Source organism: Solanum pennellii, chromosome 4 (genome assembly GCF_001406875.1).
Source record: "Solanum pennellii chromosome 4, SPENNV200".
NCBI classification, from domain to species: domain Eukaryota; kingdom Viridiplantae; phylum Streptophyta; class Magnoliopsida; order Solanales; family Solanaceae; genus Solanum; species Solanum pennellii.
Window position 1 is genome coordinate 54148018 of NC_028640.1, and position 23780 is coordinate 54171797.

The 23780-nt window shown below is 36.4% G+C and overlaps 1 protein-coding gene across 2 annotated transcripts; it reads left to right on the forward strand.

The window, feature by feature from the left end:
• Positions 1-10843: 10843 nt before the first annotated feature.
• LOC107017621 lies at positions 10844-17306 on the forward strand. 2 transcript variants are annotated; one of them, XM_015217803.2, is made up of 3 exons: positions 10845-11045; positions 11273-16280; positions 16960-17306. In XM_015217803.2, the coding sequence occupies exon 2, from the start codon at positions 11284-11286 to the stop codon at positions 16246-16248; it is 4965 nt and encodes a 1654-aa protein (XP_015073289.1). In that variant the 5' UTR covers positions 10845-11045; positions 11273-11283; the 3' UTR covers positions 16249-16280; positions 16960-17306. The 2 variants fall into 2 exon arrangements, with proteins under 2 accessions (XP_015073290.1, XP_015073289.1); XM_015217804.2 differs by lacking the exon at positions 16960-17306 and having other exon boundaries at positions 10844-11045; positions 11273-16282.
• The last annotated feature ends 6474 nt before the right edge of the window (positions 17307-23780 follow it).

The following is a 23780-nucleotide window of genomic DNA, read 5'->3' on the forward strand; positions in this document are numbered from 1 at the left end:
TTTATGCATAATGACATACTTAGTACATGTGGTTGTACTAACTCTATGCTTTTATCTATCTCTATAGTTGTTGGTAGGTGAGGAGCATTTGGGAAGTGAAGACTTGGACCGTAGCATGTTCAAGAGAAGTTGAAGTATGTTCTCATTTGACTTGAGGGCATATATGTCTTTTATGTTTTCATTTAAAGTATTGTAATAGACTAAGTATTTCTATATTTTGAAGTATGGACCGTGTCCCAAGTATTCTTGTGTCTTAAGATGATGAGATTGAGACTTAGTATTTCCTATTGCTTTATATGAAAGAGTTTTTAAAGACTATGATATGTTTTGTGAAAAGTTTTAATTCCACACTACTTCTCGCTATGTTTATACGATGAATGATATGTAAGGGCTTGTGCAAGACCTTCGAGAGGTCAAGTACGCCTGTTGCAATTCGAGATTGCCCCTAACTTCTATGGTGTGGCTTTGGGATGTGACAAGATTGATATCAGAGACAGGTTGTGAAAGTAGTATTAGGAATCGAAAAGTCTCATCAAGTCATGTCTAGTAGAGTCTTGACCATCGCTGTGAGTTGCGACACATCTATGGGTGAGAGGCTGTAGGACGATATAGTTTCCCTTTTTTTCTACTCCTATGTCGTGCCGTAAAGTAAAAGTTATGAATACTCTTTTCTTATGGTTTTCCTTGTGTTTCTAGGAAGATGAATAATAGTAGGACACTGCTAGGAGAGTGAAAGAGAATGAGGTGCAAGAGGATATCCCTCCTCAAGTTGAGAAAGTTGAGCAAGTTACTCAAGGTGCTCAAGTTTATGAAGTCCCTATTGTGGGAGGAGGTGATGAGCCCCCGGAGTTGAGTAATAGGGATATCTTTGCTTGTTTTAGCCTGAGACGTGACTATTCAAGTGAATTTGAGTATAGTGCCTACGGCGAATGTGGTGGAGAGCATTATGACCTCTAGGTTGAGAGATTTTGTGAGGATGAATCCTCCTATATTTCTCGGCTCTAAGGTGGGAGAGGATCCCCAAGAGTTTATAGATGAGGTGTACAAGATAGTGCATGCTATGGGAGTGCCATCTAGGGAGAAAGCGGAGTTAGCTTCGTATCAATTGAAGGACGTGGCTCAAGTGTGGTACACACAATGGAAAGGCAATAGACCGGAGGAGTCGGGTCCTATTGAGTGAGAAGAATTTAAGGAAGTTTTCCTTGGTAAGTACTTTCCCCGTGAGATGAGGGAAGTTAAGGTAGAGAAGTTTATCAATCTCAAGCAAGAAATTATGAGTGTTGAGGAATATTCTTTGAAGTTCTCTAAGTTGTCCAAATATGCTCCCTCTCTTGTGTCAAATCCAAGGGATGAATTGAGTCATTTTTTGATGGGTGTCACCGACTTAGTAAGGGAAGAATATCGTACGGCGATGTTACATGATGATATGACCGTAGCTAGACTCATGGTGTATGCACAATCAATTGAGGATTCTAAACTTAGGAGGATGACTAGAAACTTGAAAATGGGTGTTTCTAGTGATCATGATCAAACTAAGGTTAAGAAGAGGGCTCAAACGCAAGAAGAACCTAGGAGTGCTTAAGTGATATTTGAGAAAGGAGGTGGTTCTCAAAATGAAAAGCCTACATGTGTCACTTGTGGAAAGAGGCACTGTGGGAAGTGTCTAGCCGGTACTAGTGGTTGCTATGGTTGTGGTAAGGATGATCATAAGGTGAGAGATTGTCCTATCATTGCGGCTAGAGGAAGAGAGGGTAAGCAAGTTGCTCCTAGTGCTCCAAAGGATGATGATCCAATAAATAGGCGTTTCTATGTACTCTGGGCAAGAGGATCAAAGCCGGATGAGAATAAATATGATGATGAGGGTAAGTCCTTGCATTTCTTTTAGTGATATGAATTCCTTTTAAGTGGGGGAGTATGGTTAGAGGATGGGATAGAGTGATATAGAAGTATGTTGCATATGCATGATGTTTAGGAGTTTTGTTGAGATTGAATTTCATTAACTTCTTGCATTGTGTATTTTATGAAGCCGTGATTGTGTTGTAAGATGTGCTTACATGGTGTTACTTTGCATATTAGCATGTTTATATCACGAATTGACTAAAAGATGGATTTTTGAATATTTTGCTAAAAATCACTGTGGACAGTTAACTGTAACATTTTTGAGAAATTAAATAATGATTCTTTGGTCTAAAATTGTTGTAATGTGGTTAGAAATGATGTATATAGGCATGATATTGAATATAAATGAGTTCCTACTATTTGGAATGAAGCATATGAGTTTTGAAGCATAATGAGTTATAGAATTGTTTTCTAGTTTCTTGTTGTGTTATAAATCTCTTGAATAAGTGAAATTGATGCTTTCTTCTTGGTTATGTGTTGTATGGTATGGTCATGAGCTGCTAGTTAAACCTCCATTCTTGGAAATGTTCGTAGAGTGGCAAGTGTCATTCGAGGACGAATGTTGTCCAAGTGGGGGAGATTGTAAGACCCCGAAAATGATTTAGGTGAACTAGAGTCTAACATGTTTTTCTTGATGTTCGAAGGTATTAAATAGGTCTATTATATGGTATTTAGGTAGTGTCTAAGAGTTTAGGTGCATTGGAAGTCAAACGTCAAGGGACGACTAAGACTTTCGACTAGTAAGTCACCTATGTGCCTCATATGTGGTTCCATGTGTTTATATGTGATTCATGAGGTTAAAAGGTATTTAAAGGAGTTATTATAGAATATATAGGAAGTTTGTCAAGTTTCTTGGAGTTTGGAGGTCAAACGTCAAAGAACGTCCATGACGTTCGAAAGTGTTGCCTTGAAAGGACCTTGTGTGTCTAGCCATATTTCGTCGAGTTTTACATGTTCGTTTTGTATAAAATTCATGTGAGAGGTGCTAAACTCGTGTATGATCATGTTTGGGTTGGAAACTTCTGGGAAAACATCCCCAAGGATCAACCAAGGGTCCTTGAGGAAGGACCCAAAAGTGGTATCAAGACTTTCCCAGGCAGCCCCAAACGACGGAGGCATCAGCTGCTCGTGGGACTATCGACGCCACGTCGATGGGTGCCATTGGTAGGGACTTGGTGTTGGGTGAGAAGAAACCCTTGTCAAGTCTCTGATCCAACCAACGAAAAGACAGGACGGTCTATTTGTGGACAAACGGTCCGTCGACTGCAAACCGTTAGTGGCGACTTATCCTGAAGAGGAGAGGGAGCAAGGGAAAGCCTCAGTCCCAGACCATGGACCAACAGGACGGTCCGTAGGTCAAGGGACGGCCCGTAGGTTGGTGTCCATCGACGGAGTCTGTGACTGCGTGCAGTTTACTACCAAGTAGGGGTGAACTTGTAATTTCACCCCACTTCCAAATAAAAGGTTTGGCGGTTCTTAAGGGGTCTTTTGGGTATTTTAAATGTGTTTATAATCCTAAAACACATTTAAGACTTCATTCTTCTAAATCAAATTCCCAAATCCCTTAGAATTCTCTCTAGGACTCCATTGAAGTCCAAACTCAAGGAAGGGCTTAAAGTGACGAATTGAGTGGAGATTCTTCATCAAAGTAAAGAATCAGCTTCATCAAGCTATGGATATTGATCCTTCAAACTCTCTACATCAAGGAGCCTCAATTCTCAAGATGTTTTCTAAAGTTTTCAAGTTGAATTGTCCAATTTCATGATTCTACCATGGGTTCTTACATTAATTATTTCTAAACATTAAATAATGATTTAATTGATATTGTATTGATTATTTTAACCTAAATTACCTATGAACCCATGAATTGGATGAACCCTAGATTTTGACTAAGTTATGGGTTACTTGATATTGATCTAATGTTGATGAATTATGGTGTAGATTTCTATGGGCTTTCTAATGATGTAAGAATTGTATTCAATTGATATCTAGGTTGTATTAGATTGATGAATATCTATTGAATTGACCTAGTTTCATTGATTATCATAGTTTCTACGTCGGATCATTGTTCATGGCCATTGGTAAGGGCCTTATGTTATTGAATTGGATGATTTAGCATCAAGTTGAGGTGTTGAGGATGTTGTGGTGGTAAGCTGCCATATTTCCCTTACTTTGATGTTATTTATACTTCAATTATGTTGTGATTGGTATGGTCCACTTATGGTGGCGGTGTTATGTGCTTTACTTGCAATTGATGTGGCCTTGTCATCGTTAGTTTATGCAATGTGATGATCATGACCTTGTCGGCACTACTTGAAGTAATGTGGCTAGTTGTGAAGTTGATTATGTGAAGTATTATGATATCTATCTACATGTTAAGCAATGAGAAAGTATATGTGTTCTATTGATGCTATGTAGGCGATCATGTTAGACTATGACTATGTGCTTATATGTGTAGTCTTAGAGTTGATGCATGATTGTTTCTACTTGACTATATGAGTCTATAATGGTTATATTGAAGATGTTGTAATAATGTATAGCGTGACATAAAGATTATAAGGTTCATCCTAAGTGCTTAAGAAATGATATATTATATGTGATAAGGTGAAAGAATGTAGTGTCTTGTTTGGTAGACTTGTGTCCCTTACTTCAATATGAAAATTATGAGATTATGAGATGTCTTGACTAGGTATGCTTAGTGAACCCTTGTCATGTATGAATGAAAACTATGTGAGACCTTAAAGGATGTTAAGAAAGTCATGTACGTGGGGTAAAGGTTATGTCATGAATGTTGAAGTCGAGAGCCATGATGGTATCTTTCATGTAAAAAATGGTGGACTTAAGGTTAATTGGCTGGAACAACATCATATTAATCCTTATGAAAGTCATAATGAGCTATCTTAGTCTCCATTAGAAGGTAGCCCCAGTGGACCTCTTTGGTAGGGTGAATGTGATTGGGTTATGAACTAGATAAAGAACCCTTTTCATTTGATCACTTAATGTCAATTACTCTATGAGAACCAAGGCTAGCACCGAGTGATGATGTAACGGGAAGATGATCTACTTGAGAATGAGACTAGAGTACTATGTACCTGTACTTGAGAATGAGACTAGAGTACAATATACCTCTACTTGAAATGAAACTAGAGTACAATGTACCTCTACTTGAGAATGAGACTCGAGTGCACAAATGCCCTTCATATTCCTTAACCATGTTCCTACATGGGATTTTTCCTAGTTCTATCCTTGGCAAGTAGAACACCCTCATCGGAGTAGGTTTAGAACTCCGAATTTCATGTCAAGATATCATGGTCTATGTCGGTTATTTTCTATTCTCATCATGTGGGATACTTACTAGCATTAGAGAAACTCTATGAAGTTAAGGTGGTGATATGGGACGTTATCTAGACATTGCATAATAGCTTTGAAGGTGTTAGTTGGAGTCCCTAGATCTTGTATAAGACGATTACTTGAATGTCATTTATGTGATGTATGAGTCTCTTAATGAATTAATGAATTAATGACTTATGTTATGAAGTATGTAAATGGAATAAGTACTTATATAGAGTAGTTAAGGGTTGTCTAGTTAAGGTGTGAAGGGAGCATAGGAATGGTCACTTCGTATCTTACCTAGATGAGTCTTAAGAATGACTGTAGTTAGGGAAGATGTTGATTATGTGGACATGATCCAAACCTAGGAAGTCTTAAGGATTATTTAGGTAATCTTGAAGAGGTCAATTATGGACATTATCTTCTTGATCTACTTAAGTAAGTCTTTTGATAGCCTTTGATGAGGAAATTTCATATTGTCTATGAGTTGATATGATTGATGTCTTGAAGTGTGTGTGTGTGACTCATTATAAATAATCTTAAGGGTCGTTTAGGAACATTTAGAGAGGGTGTATGTGCGGTCTCTCTTTTTGTGACTTAAGTGAATCTTAGGATAGCTTTAAGTGGGATAATTACATGCTATAAGGTGTCTTAATTGAAGGAAGGCAATTTCACTGTACAGTGAAGAGACTTCACTGTAACAGTGAATCGACTCACTGTAAAGTGACTCTTAAAATGTGTTGTTTAGTTTAAATGTTTCCTTATGTGTTTCTAAGTTGATGAATGTTGTTCTTATGATTATAATACAATATTTAAATGAAAAGATGCATATTTCCAATAAATGTCTGTTTTCATGATTTTTATGCATAATGACATACTCAGTACATGTGGTTGTACTAACTCTATGCATTTATATATTGCTATAGTTGTTGGTAGGTGAGGAGCATTTGGGAAGTGAAGACTTGTACCGTAGCATCGTTCTAGAGAAGTTCAAGTATGTCCTTATTTGACTCGAGGGCATATATGTATTTTATGTTTTCATTTGAAGTGTTGTAATAGACTAATTATTTCTATATTTTGAAGTATGGGTCGTGTCCCAAGTATTCTTGTGTCTTAAGATGATGAGATTGAGACTTAGTATTTCCTATTGCTTTATAGAAAGAGTTTTGAAAAACTATGATATGTTTTATGAAAAGTTTTAATTCCGCACTACTTTCACTATGTTTATGCGATGAATGATATGTAAGGGCTTGTACAAGACCTCGAGAGGTCAATTACGCTGGTTGCAATCCGAGATTGCCCCTAACTTCTAGGGTGTGGTTTTCGGGATGTGACACCCCAAGACAGAATTGATATTGCAAATCAATAATTGAATACATTGCAGACTTGTTGAAATCATCAAATTATCATTTTAAGATTATCTTGACCAAATGTTGACTGTGGTCAACTCTAACCTTTCAAAATACTAGAATTTCAGGCAAGTACCTAAATTACTCCTCAGTGCCTTAAGACCCTTGTAAACCATCCAACTAAGCCACAAATCACCCTTCAAATCTAGTGACGATACAATTTGAAATCTTCCTTGTTAATTCCAAATGTTGAATTTAGTCAACCCTTCTAATTTTCAAACCTCCAAAACTTAAAAACTCTCGAAAAACACATCTAACCACTTTAGATATCGTAGACAACTAATAGAGTCTATAAAGAGGATAAAACTGGAGAAAGGAGCAAAAATCACAAAATAATAATGATGGTTGTTACATCATTCACTATTAAAATTCACATTTGTTCTTGAACGGTAAAACCTTAGATTTTGAACCTACGAATACCAGTTATTGGCATAGAAAATAAGCCTCAGACCTAGGTACCACGGGTCACTAGTACGACTCATATTGAGCTTGTAGTGCTCGTACAATGAACTGTGGTAAGGATCTACAAGTACATGATCTTACCTAAGGTCCATGATTGACAGAATGGTTGTACCTCTAGAGTATAGTAAGACTCGTGGAAAAGTCTCGAGGCCTTCTAAGTCGGTCCCAAATTTTAAGTGAAATTTTTAGATCGTACACATGAAGTATGGTTCGTACTTTAACTCATGAGAAAAAATAAGTGACCCACAATATTCTTCTAGGTTCCACGAGTTTAAGTACGACTAGTATCTCAAAGATATTGTTCGTACCTTTTCATTATATTTCAAAGTTACTTCCAAAGATATTTTTGTCTTTACAACTTCCAAGGTAACTATATCGACCAAACCTCCCTACATACGACTAACAGTCGGGAAATTAGATCGGTTACACTCAAATTTCTCTCGAGCAAGAAACTGTTTTTTTCACTTGTTTGCTTCAATTTAATGACCCATCAAATGTTTCTTTTCGTATATGTGATATTTTATCAATGGCGTATTCTTTCACCCATTGAATCCCAAAGAAAATCTTGTTCTTTAGTTACCTAATGCTACATATTTTAGGGTTCCAATGAAAAGCACGAATTACATCATATTTCAGTTTTTCTTCATAAATAGTCCATGAATACATGATTTTGTCCAAAATTCAGTATTTTTATATAGATATTTTCATGAGCCCTCATAATAAAAAATATTTATATCTTTGATCATATGTTTGTTGAATTGCATGTTTTATATATGAGACAAAATTTATTCAGTCTTTAGTTTCAAATGTATAACATGATATTAGATGAAGTATGCATTACATCATTATTAGATTTCAATGTTATTGAACTATCCAAAATTATTAGTATTATTCAATTAATTAGTAAAATTAAGTTGAGAATATTACTTAGTACCGAGCGGATGTAGAGATGAAGGCTCACCCTTCAATTTAGTCTGACACATTGAGTAGAAAGCTTTATGTCCCAAATTACGTGGCACCATATCTTTAAAAAGTTTTACCATGCTAGCTTGGTCATGCATATCATGTTATCGATTATGTCCCTTATGATCATGTTTCATGTTTTATTGCATTTTTGTCATACTTAGGACATTCCATATACTAATGCATACTTGTGCCTACATTGTTTCACTAATGCAGAGCTTGACGACTCCTCTCTCTCCGTTCATGGCTAGTGTGGTAAGTTGATACTTCGAGGGCGATGTCACATTTAGTGATTTCCATATATTTTAGTTTCATACATTGTATGTGGTGTGTATGTTACATTCCGACCACTCTTTTTTAGGTAGTAGATGGCTTGTCAAAGCTTTGATGTACTTCCGCTTAAATGTCAAACTCTTTACTTCTTACGAGATTTTTTATTTTTCTCTATTCTGATGTGTATATGTGTATCAAGTGACTTGTATACTCTATGTTACATCTAGGATTTACTTTGGGTCATGACATTCACAATAATCGATGAAGGATTACATACAAAAAATCTCATATAATAAAAAAAAAAAAAAGAAGTTCAAAAATCAGAAATTTGAATTGAGGAATCAATTATTGATTTTCGGTCCATTTAGTGGATTGCCACTATATTAAATCTGAAGTTTGAAGTACCAACTGTTATCATTCCTTTTTAAAAAAAGAATTGCCTTGAGCTTCAGCTCACGAATTCAGAAGACTCAAAGTAAAAAATCTATTGCGAAAAATTATTGTTTATTTTGTGGTATACAATTGATTTGTACAAAAATAATTTAAAAAAGAAGACACTCTACCATTAAAGCTCGATGAAAGCTGATATTTGAAAAATTGAATTGCTACAAATGAGTTCTATCTATTTTCACTAAATATTATTGCAAAAGTTTGAAAATGGCTCGAAGAACTCAAAACTGAAATTGTGGATAATTTAGTAAAAAAATTTCAGTATTTTTGAGTGAATTTGAGTTAGAAAGTTCATTGAAGAAGAATCTACAATTCAAAAAACAACCACACTGAAGAAAAATTTCAAAATCTGTCACATTAAAGTAATCATTGTTCTCGACAATCAATCTTCAACCTTATTTAGAATGTGATTTTTAATTCAGGGTAATTATATTTAGTTTTATAGGATCAAAGAAGAAAACTAACCAAAATAAGTGAAATTGGATAATTTTGATCGATTTGAGGAAATCTATCCAAGTTAATTAGGGTATTTATATTAAGGTTAGTGATGAAAGGATTATAAATGAAAATTACACAACAGGGTGAACATGTGATATATATTTATAATAAGCTACTATAGTTTAAAATAATTATAATTCTAGTTGTATGTAGAGTTTTATAACAAATTCCTCTCTCATCTCTCCCTTGTCTCTCTCCTCCCACTTTCCTCTCTCTTACCTCCCTCTTTCTCCAACCCAAACAACTACAATCGAAAAATATTCCACATGATATGGCCATTATATTTTATTTTATACATAAAATATTTTTGTACTTCATATCAATTATATATGTATTTTGTATCAATTATATTTGTCGATACATGTTGTGTTTGTTAATACAACTATATCTGATATATGATACAAAATCAATTGTATTAATTATATTTGTGAAAAAACTTGACACAATGAACAAAACATATTCATCCTCTATAACAAATGTATTATGTATCATATTCAATTAGGGATATCAAATGAGCGAATTGAGTTGAAATTGAATATATTAAAACGGGTTGAAATAGAAACCGGGTTGGGTCATGACCCGCCTAAGTTTACATTGAGTTCAAATGGGCTAAAAAACAGGTTGTGTCATGACTCATTCAGTTTGACCCGCTTAATCTCAATAATTTTAACATATTGTTATTTAATTTTTATAACCACAATTTGAATTTCAGCTCTAGAAAAAAAAGTTACAAATGGTTAGATAAATCCTAGAAAATATAAAGTAAATAGTAATTTACACCTTCAATATAAGAACATACATTACATCAATGCAAATAAAGTGTCGTAAAACAGGTTGAAATTACATATTAAATAGTGTTCAATTGATGATTATTTTAAAACGGGTAAATACTTGAATGAGTTGAGGTTGAACCCGATTCAAGTTGCCTTGAGCCAAATTCATATAATTCTGAATGAAATGGGCGGGTTCCCTATACTTGAGCTCATTCTAACACTCCAATATTTAACCAAATATATGTGAGAAATTTGTATTTTATATCAATTGAATTTAGACACACTTTTTTGTATTTTTTCGTTTCAATTGTATTTGTAATATGTATTAATTTTATTCAAGATACAATAAATACAATATATATTCATCCTCTCTTCTGTCTCTCGATCTCGTTCGTCTCTCTCCTCCTAATATGTAGCTAAATATAATAGTTTTTAATACAACAAGTATTCAACCTTTCTCATCTCTCTCCCTCTCCCAGTCTGACTCACCTCTCTCCCCCTCAAACATGTATCTATAATTTGTAAATAGAAAAAATAACTATAAATCTCTAATCAAGCCCAGAAAGTTTCCATTATAAAAGAACTCATTATTTATACCAAGTACCCAAGTTTTATTTTGATATTAATATTAAGTAAAGTAAAAAATAAAGGGAAGTATAGGGGCAGTTTTGACTAGAAAGTCAGTAACTAAAACGGGAGTAAACAATAGAGTACAATGTTTCAACTAACAACTCAAAACTCACATAATTCTGCACGAGCGTGTCAAGATGTGGTTGGATTTCACATTATCGCACTGCAACTGCGTTTCAAAGATTGAGTGATACAAAGGACAAACAAACACTTAATTCGGCTATCGCTTTTTCTCTTTCAAACAAATTCACTTCTTTTTTCCCTAAACGCAAACAACACCTCTTTTATTTGTTTTTTTTTTAATCTCTCTCTCTCATACAGTAAACCCTCAAAAAAACTCAGTCAAATAGCTCTAAAGGTACAGTCTTTTTCCTCTAATTCTTCTATTTTCTTGAATTCTACTTTGTAATTCTATCCTTGTTGTCTGAATCTTGAATTATTTTTGCTGTTATCTTGTTCGCTAGAATTTCTTGATTCTGTAGATCCGTTTTGCTTAAATTTTCTATTAGGGTTTCTTTAAATCATATAGGTTGATTCTTGAAATGTAAAGTTGAAAGATTTGGTCTTTTTCTTTCTTCTATTCAGATTCTGTAACTATGGATGAGGAAGAAGGGGTAAGTTCAGTCACTAGTGTTTCTGTGGCTGAAACCCTTGTTGAGAATTTGGGGTGTGAGGGACAACCGGATGAGGTTTATAATGTAGAAGATGGTGGGGAGATAATGGTTGAGGTGGTAGGTTCTGATGTTTTTGTTGATGGGGTCTGTGGTGATGAATTGGGGCAGCACGGTTCTGGAAAAGTAGATTCTTTGGATGAGGATAGAGATTTTCGATCCAGTGAAGCTCGTCAAGAGGATTATGGGAATACTGGAAATGGGGTTGAGGGGGTATTTGAAGTTGCAGGGTCATCCAGGGATGTTGCAGTGGCAGCTGGTACTGAGATTGTTTCAGGTGTAACGGCTTGTTCTGTAGTTGAGGAAGTCAACCTCAGTGTTAGTGAGGAGGGTGTTGAGGCTAGTATTGTCGTCATGAGCAGTAAATCTGCTGCGTCTGCTGATTTGGCTTCAGTTGATGTTGCAGGGTTGTTCAGGGGTGTTTCTGAGACAGTGGACAATGAGTCTGATTCCAGGTTGCCTAGTGAAACAACTGATATAGTTTTAGAGCTGGTTAGCTCCAGAGTTAGAGAGGAGGATGCTGAAGGGAATGTTGGTAGGAGCGCTGTATCTGTTGAGGGGAGTGCTGAATTGACATCGCAAAGACTGGATATTTCTGATGATGGGGTGTGGAATCCTGGAATTGAACCTCTGGCTGAATCTTCTTCATTTGTGCTGCAGGAGAATTCAAATCGTGAAACTGAAGAGGCTAACAATCTTAGATTGGATTCTTCTGAAAAAGATCAAAGTTCAGTCAGAGAGATAATTGGTCAGGCTAGTGAAAAAGATATTTCTAGTCTTGCAAGGAATCAGATAACAGGCAATCCAGATGAAGGAGCTGTGTCAGGGGACAGTGGTGTGTTAGGGAAATCACATTCAGAAGTTGTAACTATGGAAGCCAATGCACATGATCAGGATAGAGATGCCTTGGGGGACAAGGATGAGAATACACATTCAGAAGTTGAACCCATGGAGACTGATGTCCTTGAGCATAGAGATGACCTGGGCAACAATGATGAGGATTCACATCAGGACAATGAGTTGGTACACAAAAGACATTCAGAAGCTGAAACCATGGAAACTGATGTCCATGATAAGGAGGCAGTTGGCTTGGGCATTGAGAATGCGAATTCACATCCTGATGTCGAACCTATGGAAACTGATGTTTATGATCAAGAAGGTGGAGTGCTTTTCAAGGATACGAATAACAATTCGAATGCAGTGGTTGAACTCCCGGAGAAAATTAACCATGAAGATGATCAAATAATTAACATGTGCCATCAGGTTCCTGCAGGTCATGATAATTTGGGTGTAGATATACCAGTGTCTCAAGATTCTGCTAGCGATTGTGCTGATGAAATGGTTTCTTTGAGGCCAAACAGTCAAATCCCTGAAGATAAGAGAGAAGAAATTAAGGTAGGTAGTGGTGATTCGAGAATAGCAGCTGAGTGCACCCCAGTTGCACATGATCACTCCTTAGGCATCAATATAGCCAATGTGCCATTGCACCCTGGGAATCAAGAGTACAGCTTTAAGGAAAATTTGGCTGCAGAGAATGGAGTTATTGGTTTTTCCTGTGAAAAAGCAAACCATGCTGAGGATCGGGAATTAAAGGTTGATAACATGCATGAAGATAAAAGCAACTTTGCATTATGTACGCAGGCAGAAACTTCTGACTGTATGGATATCCAAACTAGCAATTGTACAGAGGTGTATTTGGAGGGTAGTGAGGTTTCAACTTGTAAAGTTTCTATATCCAGTGATAATGGGAGCTTAGGTGGTTCAGACGAGTTGCCAGATGTGCAGCCTAAGGTAGCTGATGGAGTAAGTGAAGTTTCTCATGATGATTTGCTGCTTCCTGTACAGGCTAGTGCTCATGATACCGGAAACCTTGATGAGATGGAAGTTGAGAGGGTTTGTTCTGAGACAACTGGCACTTTGACTTTTTCCATGAATGATGACAGTCTGAATATAGTGGAGGTTGATGCCAGGATGGAAAATGATGCAAGAGTTGGACCTTTGGAAGCCCCTTATGAACCAGCTTGCCAAAGTGATGGAGCTAGTGCTGAAATGGACAAGAACAGGGATGCCCAGCTTGGAACTACCACATCAAGCTTAAGTTGCACAATGGGTGAAAATAGTCTGGAAGATGAAACAAGGGTGTCTCTCGAGACTATGATTAGTGCGAGAGATATGAACACTGGGGATGAAACAAACAAAGTAACTCACTTGCTGCCAGAAAGTTTGGATGGTGACATGTCAGTGCAGCATGTTGAGAATGAAAGCTTATTGCTTTTTGATAACTATGCTGGAAAAGAAGGCGATCCCCAGATGAGTGCAGTGCCATCTAATGATGATGTTATGACTGAAGATCCAGAAGGAACTTCATTAGCGTGTCAGGATACTTCCAAAACGTCAGATTCTAATGCTGTTAATGTGAAGTCAACTTCTTTATTAAAAGAGAGCGACTTTGAGGTTGAGGCTGAACACAAACTGGAGGCTAAAGACACTGCTCTTGGAGAAGGTCCTGTTCAAGGTGATGATCTGGCTGATGATACAAAAAATGGTGCTGTTACACGATTGTGTTCAAATATTATCGAAGAATCTGAATTCTATGTGAAGCAAGAAGGTGTAGTGGAGCATCTTAATATGCTTTCTTCTGAGATGGATCTTGATTCCGAGAATGCAGCAACTGCCGATAAAATATCAAATGAAGAGAACAACTCTAATTTAGAGGATGCTATAAAATCTGGGGTTGCTATAAATTTAGTTGATGATGTCCCTCCAGTTAGTGATCAAATTGTAGGAACTTGTATTTCTGATGCCAGCGATACCAAGATGAATCAAGTCAATGAGGACCAGGACTCTTTCAAGGCAACTGAGGATCTTGTTTTCCATCATGCTCCAGAAATAATGAAGGTTACAGATGAGCATGAGAAAGGTGAAGTTAAGAAACTAAATCCTGGTACTGTGCAGGAATCTCCAGAGCAAGACAAAGAAACTGAAAAAGTTGTATCCGAGACAAGCCACACACTGATGTTGAGTGAGAAGCCTGTGAGCTTGTTGAATATGCATCCTGGTTATCTTATTCCACCAGAAAATGAGGGCGAGTACTCTATTTCTGATTTAGTCTGGGGAAAGGTTAGAAGCCATCCTTGGTGGCCTGGACAGATATTTGATCCTTCTGATGCTTCAGAAAAGGCTATCAAGTACCATAAGAAAGATGGGTTTTTGGTAGCTTATTTTGGTGATCGAACTTTTGCTTGGAATGATGCATCTGTGTTGAGGCCATTCTGTTCTCATTTCTCTCAGATTGAGAAGCAAAGTAATTCAGAAACATTTCAAAACGCTATAAGCAGTGCTTTAGAAGAGGTTTCAAGACGGGTTGAACTTGGCCTTGCTTGCTCATGCACGCCTAAAGATTCCTATGATGAGATTTCATGTCAGATTGTGGAGAACACTGGGATTCGTGAAGAAGCAAGCAGAAGATATGGAGTGGACAAATCAACTGGAGTCACTTCCTTTGTACCTGATAAGCTCCTGCACTATATGAAAGCATTAGCCCTATCACCAACTTGTCGGGCTGATAGATTGGATCTCACTATTGCTCGAGCTCAGTTAGTTGCCTTTTGTCGCTTTAAGGGATATCGTCTGCCACCACAATTCTTGTTCAGTGGAGAACTCCTAGAAAACGATGCTGACATACCACATGTGGACAGTGCAATTGATGATAACGGTCATGCTTCAGAAGGCAGTGAGCAACATCCCACCAGTAAAGTCTCCGCTCGCAAACGTAAGCACAGTTCAAAAGATAGCTCACAGAACAAACTGAACGAGCGAAGCTTGTCAGCGCTGATGGATAATATGGAATGTGAGTACTCTCCAGATGGTGAGGATGATTTGGATGAAAAATCATTCACTTCCAGCAAGAAGAGGAAAGGTGTTGATTCTCGTACTGATGGATCGGACAAGAAAACAAGTGCTTATGCTGCCAAAGTGTTGAGCACTGCGTCTGTATCTCCTAAACCATCCTTTCGTATTGGTGAATGCATTCAAAGAGTGGCAAGCCAATTAACTCGCTCAGCCTCGCTTCTGAAGGGCAGCAGTGATCAAAGTGGGGCTGATGTTCAATCACAGGACTCTCCAAAGGGCAAAGTTGTGATTCCAACTGAACTACCTTCTGCAAATGAGTTGCTCTCACAGCTTCAGTTGGTGGCACGGGCTCCAATGAAAGGCTACAACTTAAAAACCATCACGAATTTCTTTTCAGGTTTTAGAAATTCGGTTGCTGTGGGGCAAAAATCAATGAAGCAGAATTTGTCGGCGGGAAGAGCTGCTGGTGGTCGTAAGAAAAGAGCTTCACAAACTGTAGCTGGTTTTGCTGAAGAATTCGAGTTTGATGATGTAAATGATTCTTATTGGACAGACAGGGTTGTACAAAACTGTGGAGAGGAGCAGCCATTGCAGAATAATCAGAGTGTCACGGTTCAAGATCCAGAGAAATCCAGTAAACCAGCTCGTAGATCATACACTAGAAAACGAAAATCGAGTGTCGATCATGACATGACACCAGGCGTTCCTCCTGAGGACATTGAGAAGAGGAAACATGAGCCAGCAGAACTCATTTTAATTTTTGCAGAGGGTAGTCCTCTTCCATCTGAAATGAACCTTAATAAAATGTTTAGGCGGTTTGGGCCATTGAAGGAATTAGAAACTGAAGTTCATCAGGAGTCTTCTCGCGCTAGAGTAGTCTTTAAAAGGGGTTCTGACGCAGAGGTTGCTCATAGTAGTGTAGGAAAGTTCAACATCTTTGGGTCACGGCAAGTGACATATGAGCTCAGCTACACACCAGTTATCTCATTTAAGCCGATGCTCCTTACAGTTACGCCAGGCCTGGAGGGAGTTATTTGATGCTTCAGCTCCAAAGTGGATAACAGCTTGAGGTAATTTATTTGCGCATTGTAAATGCACCTTTGAAATCTATACATATGAATACTTGTTTGTTTGATCTAAATTTGTATAATTTGGCATGAAACAACTTCATCGCGGTCTTCGCTCCCTCACCGTCCCTAAATTCTTATGTGTTCTTTGTATATACCAATGCCAGAAATTCTGAAGAAGCTATAGGATTTTTACTCGAAAATAAATTTGTCATACCCCCGTATGAAGGGAAGTCCTTTCGGTATCAAAATTTCATCCTCGGTCCTTTATTTTTGGATATGGTATTTTCTCAAGTTGTAACAGCTACCTTACCAAAAAAGTTCTTCAATACTTAAATACTCCCTCTTTTCAATTTTTTATCTTAGTTTAATTGGACACTGGATTTAAGAATCATGTGATCTTAACATAAAGATGCATGCAAGTACACAAATTCATCCTCTGAAAATTGTGGCTTTAAGCATGTCATGTGATATTTGAAACTTAAGTATAAAAAGCGACATTCTTTTTCAAGCAGTCAAAAGGAAGTAAGCCACATTTTGAGAGAGTGATTTCTTATCATTACAACCACATTTTGGGAAATTCTATCTTGTTTGCTTCTTGATTCTTTATATCTTGGATGTTAGCTTTTTTTACTCTCTCAGTTTCGCTTCGTCTTGACTACTATTCTACTTTATATTGTAGGTTAAACAAGAAATGATTATTATTGCAGGGAAGGCCAACAGTAGCATCTTTCTTTCATTAGAAGATAGCGGGTGAATGCCATCTTTTTGTAAAGATTAAAACTTTATTTCTGTCTGTATTTTCTTCTCTCTTTCTATTTCCCCAGAGTTTCTCTCCTGCTCCATTAGAAATGATATCGATCAACTTCCCAGTTCCCTCTTTATCTTTATGGATAAAGTATGTTAGAAAATCATTTACTATCAAATTACTCAAGTGGGATGGGCTTAAAAGATTTTGTGTCAAAATGTGTGAAGCTCCATTTCATAATTAGGTGCCAATTTTCTTTACATGGAACTTGTTGATACCAAGTGATGTCCTATGTTTCAATTGCGATGATATTACGAACAGATAAACAAAAATAAATAGGACTACCAAGTACATATGATTGTGGGCTCTTGAACCCATGGCACTAATCACATTTTTTGGGGCCTGCGTATGCTTTGCTTTGCTTTGAAACGTATGTGTCAACAATTTCTATATGTGATTGGAAATAGGAAAGATTCTTTTAAATATATGAAAATTATTTTGGGAACATAAATAATTTGGGGGGCGCGGGTTGGGGATTTTTCTGAGAATCATAATGTGTCGAGAATAATAGGAAAGACCCTGTAAATATAAGATCATTATTTTGGGAAATAAGGGCGGGGGTACCACCGTGGGTTGAGTCAACAACTTTTAATGATGATTGGGATAGGAAATATCCTTCAAAATACACAATTATTTAGATTAGAATTTCTTCTAAGAGTCATGCACGTGTTAAGAATAATAGGGAGTGTCGTTTAACCCTTGTCAACAATTTTCAATGAAAATGGAAATAGGAAAGACCCTTTAAATGTACGAAAATTATTTTGGGAAATGAAGGAGGGGGTTTGGGGGTGGGGGGCATAGTGAGGTGGGCTCCGCAAATTGAAATGTTTTCTTCGAATCATGCATGTGTCAAGAACATTATACATGATTGGAGTAGGAAAAACCCTTTAAATACATGAAATCTACTTTGGGAAACGAAAGAGGGGTGGGCATGTTGGATTTTTTTGTGAATCATACATGTGTAAAGAATTTCAAGGGACGATAAAGCGGGGCAGGGAGAATTTAGATATATTTTAATGAGGCAGAGCAAGTTTGGGTTTGCTATAGTTGCTGTGATGGTGGTGAACATAAATTGGTATTATTTCTTCGCTGAGGTATATTTGATAAGCGAGTAAAAGTTGAAATTGCATAACTTTCAGAGTGTTTTTGGTTCTAGTTTGGAAGGTAAAATGAAATATGTCTGTTATAAAGTGAAACTACAATTTCAAAGCAGTAAAGATTAGAGCTTTTTTCAATATTCTTGATTCATGGTTCTTGAGGGGTAAAAATGAAATCCTTATGGTGTTTTAAGGTATAATCATTGTATGCTTTCTATGTTTCTGTATTTGTTTTGTGATGTGGATAGTTGAAAAAAGAAGTCGCTATTAGTGTTCTTTTTTCTCTGTACGCCTGCTGCATATTCAATGAGGTGAGGCTGGGCAGGGAGGGGGAGGGGCAGGGGCACAAAGTGTTGGGAAATTCCAAATAGGGTAAGGTATTTTCTGAAAATCATACATGTGTCAAGAATTTTTATACGTAATTGGGATAAGAAAGACCTTTCAATATAAGAAAATTATTTTTAGAAACGAAGGACAGGGCAAGTTGTTGGATCAAGTAATTTGTGAGTTTTTCTTAATAATAGATAAAAATTCAATAATTATCTCTTTAATTAATTATATTATTTTGACTAACCTTACAAGTAATCAAATGAAAAACAAGATATGAAAAAAGTTTATCCAACTAGTAATTGCACGACTCTTAGAGACAACAGTTGGGACAAGGTGAGGCAGGACGAAACAAAAAATGGAGTAGGGCAGGCGGGAGGGAGTGGGAGAAAGAATATATAAGGTAGAGCTTCTTAATAAAGTGGAGCGGGCTGGGAAAATATAAAAGACAACTTTAGAGATACTTAACTGGAGCAAAACATGTTTGAGTTGCAATGGTAAATCGTTACTACTTTTCACTATGGCATTAGAGCTATGCTCCAATATTTCAATTAAATAGTATTTTCTTCCATCTCAAATTTCTTGATATGTTCAATAAGAGAGTAAACATAGATTATTTTTTTTAGTTTTTAGAGTGTTCTTTGTTCTAGTTTAGGAGGTAAAATGAAATATATTTGTTCTGAAATGAAATTACAATTTTCTACATTTTAACGAAAATCGAATAAATTTTTCAGCATATATATGAATGTGGAGTGACGACAAAGGAGTAAAAGTTAGAGATTTTTCTTAAAAAAGTTTTGTTGGTTCATGGTTATTGAAGTGTTTGGGAGGGGGTGAAAATGAAATCTTTGTGATGTTCTAAAGTATAATCAATATATGCCTTTTTTTTTTTGTTTTTGTGAAGTGGGGTAATTGAAAAAAGAAGGTTGTTATTGTTACTGTTTTTCTATTGTGAGTGTGCATATTAAATGGGGTAGGGCAGAGTGTGGCTTAGCATGGAAGGACAGAGGAACAAAATGTCAGAATAATTCTAAACATAATAGGGTACGACATATTAAAATCTTAGCAGATTAAGGTTTATCCCGCCAAACCTAGCTTGCCCGATTTCCATCTCTAAGGGCTCTTAATTACAAGGCAAATATCATACAAAAAAATATTTCCTCTCTTTTAGCAGTTATTAAGTTATTTGGACATTAGTCAAACTTGAATCCTTAACATATTCTTATGACATAATGCACAAGTACCCCTTCGACTTATATCCGAATTTCCAGAGACACACTTATATAATACTAAGGTTTTATTACCCCTGAATTTATTTTATAAGTAATTTTCTATCCCTTTTCGGTCTATGTAGCACTATGTTGTGGGGCTAACGCTGATTGACTTTTTTTTTGTAACCTAGTGCCACGTAGGCCGAAAAGGGGTAAAAAATTACTTATAAAATAAGTTCAGGGATAGTAATAGGACCTTAGTATAATATAAGTGTCTCTGAGATTTCGGACATAAGTTGATGGGGTACTTGTGCATTTTCCCCATTCTTATCATTTTTCAGATTTCACTCTTACCTTCTTTAAAAAATTATGACATGCTATAGGGTGTGCTGTGATGCAAATTCTTTGCGAATTTAAACATACGTGAGTAACAAGAAGTAAGAAATTAATGATACAATGTTATTTTATTATCAGACATAGAAAATGTCTCTTTTTTATAACAAAATTTATATCGTAATTCAAAGAACCTTTTACCAATAAAAGAATCAAATCCAAAAGCTATAAAAGCGAAACAATTAGCTCAAAGCTAAATGAACTAGTTGTAAACTAATACAAAGTGGCAAGACTCGAAAAGAATCCGACTCAAATCTTCAATCTTCATCCGATAATGCTCAATTTGATAATCAAAGCGTTGATTCTATTTCCTTTTCTTTGAAGACTTGAGTATATTGTGAAAATCCCTTTCTACTTTTATTTCTCCTCTACAGCCTGTGAAGTGTTAAAGATTATTGAGTTAATGAAGAACTAAGTTTTCCTATTTGATTTTTCTTTTTCGTTCCTCCTTTATAGTTTCTGACCAACACCATATCTTTATTTTTTTTCTCTAGGTGGTCAAAGGAAGTCCACCTGGACATGAATTCTACGATGGTAGTAGTATCGAGTCTTCATATTTGGGTGTAAGTATCTCTTTGCTTTGGACTTTTTAACTTCCTTCTCTTCCAAGTTTGAAACCTACGTTGTGTTTCCTTTTTTTAGTTGATAAAGGCGTGTGCGTAGTGGTAATACCTCTCTCCAAAGCTTCTAAATGGATTTCAAGAATCAAATAGTGATTGTAACATCTCGTAACTCGTAATGCCTAGGAGTAAGCAAAGAGATTAAAATTTATCATTTTTGGAAAGAACAGGAAAAATCTCGAAAATTTCATGAGTGTAAAAAATGAGTTGTTGGTCATTTTCAAACAACCATAACTTCTAGCTCAGGATGAGTTAGAGTCAGTTCTTTATATGGTTGGAAAAATATTGGAGAGATCTTTCCAACGTCGCCGAGTTTGCGCATTTTCGATATTGTATAAGGGAGATATGCCTATCGGAAGTTGGGTTGTTGGACCGAGGAAGGTCTCAATCCAAATTTTAGTAAGGGTAAAGTAGTCTTTTCACCCTACTATTTCCTAATTCGTTTGAAGGGCTATTCATAAAGAATGCCAAGATCTTCGAGTGGAATTCGTCGGGGATGATCCCTATAAGGTATGTGAGATCTTTCTGTGTTGGATTAGTTCATCCACACACCAATTTGTTTAATTCAACGAATTTTGAATAAATTGAATGATGAGCATTGAAGTTCTTGAGGAACAATGGTTGAATTCTCGTTGGTTGAATTGTAGTATGGTTTAGTGATTAGATTCATGTTTCTGGGTTGATTTTTGGGTTTAATCTATTGGGTATTGAGGCTATTAGTGATCCTAAGTGATTGGGGTGAGATCCATGGAAGTTTAGAAGGTTTAGTGTCACATACTGAAACCACACCCTAGAAGTTAGGGGCAATCTTGGATTGCAACCATCGTACTTGACCTCTCGGAGGTCTTGTACAAGCTCTTACATATCATTCATCGCATAAACATAGTGAAAAGTAGTACGGAATTAAAACTTTTCACAAAACATATCATAGTCTTTAAAAATCGCTTTCATATAAAGTCATAGGAAATACTAAGTCTCAATCTCATCATCTTAATACACAAGAATACTTGGACACGGTCCATATTTCAATATAGAAATACTTAGTCTATTATAATACTTCAATAAGAAACATGAAACACATATATGCCCTCGAATCAAATGAGGACATACTTCGACTTCTCTTGAACGATGCTACGGTTTAAGTCTTCACTTCCCAAATGTATAGAAATCATGAAAATGGACATTTAGTAGAAATATGCATCTTTTCATTTAAAAATCATATGAACAACCTTTAACAACTTAGAAACACATAAGATAACATGTAAGCGAATATCATAATTTTACCTTCACCTTAGACATCTCTTAGTATGTAATCATCCCACTTAAAGTTATCCTAAGACTCACTTAAGCAACTCAAAGAGAGACCGCCCATGCAACCTGCCTAAGCATATTAAAATGATACTCAAGACTACTTATAATGAGTCACATACACACTTCAAGACATCAAATATATCAATGTAAGATTCTTCTACCAAAAGTGACTCTAAGTCTCACTTGAGTGAGTTGTGAAGCGACCGCCCATACAATCCCTTACACATACTCAAGAGATCCTTTAGACTACCTAGGATAGAATCATTCCTACCAAGTGTATCAACATGTAGATACTATGACATTTCCTCATCAAAGGCTACAAAAGACTTACTTAAGTAGATCAAGAAGATAACGTCCATGATTGACCTCTTCAAGACTACCTAAATAATCCTTAAGACTTTCTAAGTTTGGATCATGTCCACATAATAAACATTATCCCTAACTAGAGTCATTCTTAAGACTTATCTAGGTAAGATACAAAGTGACCATTCCTATGCCCCCTTAACACGTTAACTAGACAACCCTTAACTACTCTACATAAGTACTTATTCCATTTACATACTTCATAACATAAGTCATTAGTTCATTAAGAGACTCATACATCACATAAAGGACATTCAAGTAATGGTCCCAGACAAGACCTAGCGACTCTAACTAACACCTTCAAAGCCCATTGTGCAATTGTCTAGATAGCATCCCATACCAACACCTAAACTTCATAGAATTTCTCTAATGCTAGTAAGTATGCCACATAATGAGAATAGGCAATAACCGACATAGACCATGATAGCTAGACATGGAATCAGGAGTTCTAACCTACTCCGATGAGGGTGTTATACTTGCCAAGGGTAGAACTAGGACACATCGTATGTAGGCACATGGTTAAGGAATATGAAGGGCTTTTATGCACTCTAGTCTCATTCTCAAGTGGAGGTACATTGTACTTTGGTCTCGTTCTCAAGTAGAGCTACTTCCTATAACATAATCACTCGGTGCTAGCCTTGGTTCTCATAGAGTAATTGACATTAAATGATCACATGAAGAGGTTCCTTATCTAGTTCATAACCCAATCACATTCACCCTACCAGAGGTTCATTAGGGCTACCTTCCAATGGCGACTAAGATAGCTCATTATGACTTTACTAAGGATTAATATGATGTCGTTCCAGCCAATTAGCCTTAAATCCACCATTTCTTTATATGAAGGATACCATTACAGCTCTCGACTTCAACATTCATAACATAACCTTTACTACGTACATGACCTTTCTTAACATCCTCTACGGTCTCAAATCTCTTTCATTTATACACGACAAGGGTGCACCCAGCCTAACTAGTGAAGACATATCATTATCTCATAACATTCATTCATATATCAAGTAAGGGACACAAGTCTACCTAACAAGACATTACATTCTTTCACCTTATCACACATAGCATATCATTCTTTAAGCACTTAGGATGACCTTTATCATATTTATGTAACCATATACATTACTACATCATCATCAATATAACCATTATAGACTCATATTGTGTCACGACCCAAAACCGAGCCGCGACTGGCACCCACATTTACCCTCCTATGTGAGCGAACCGACCAATCTAAACCTTAACATTTCAATTTAATATCAACATAAAGCAATGCGGAAGACTTAAACTCATTAATAAAAGACAATTCAATAACTTCTAAAATTCAACATCTATTATTTCCCCAAAATCTGGAAGTCATCACC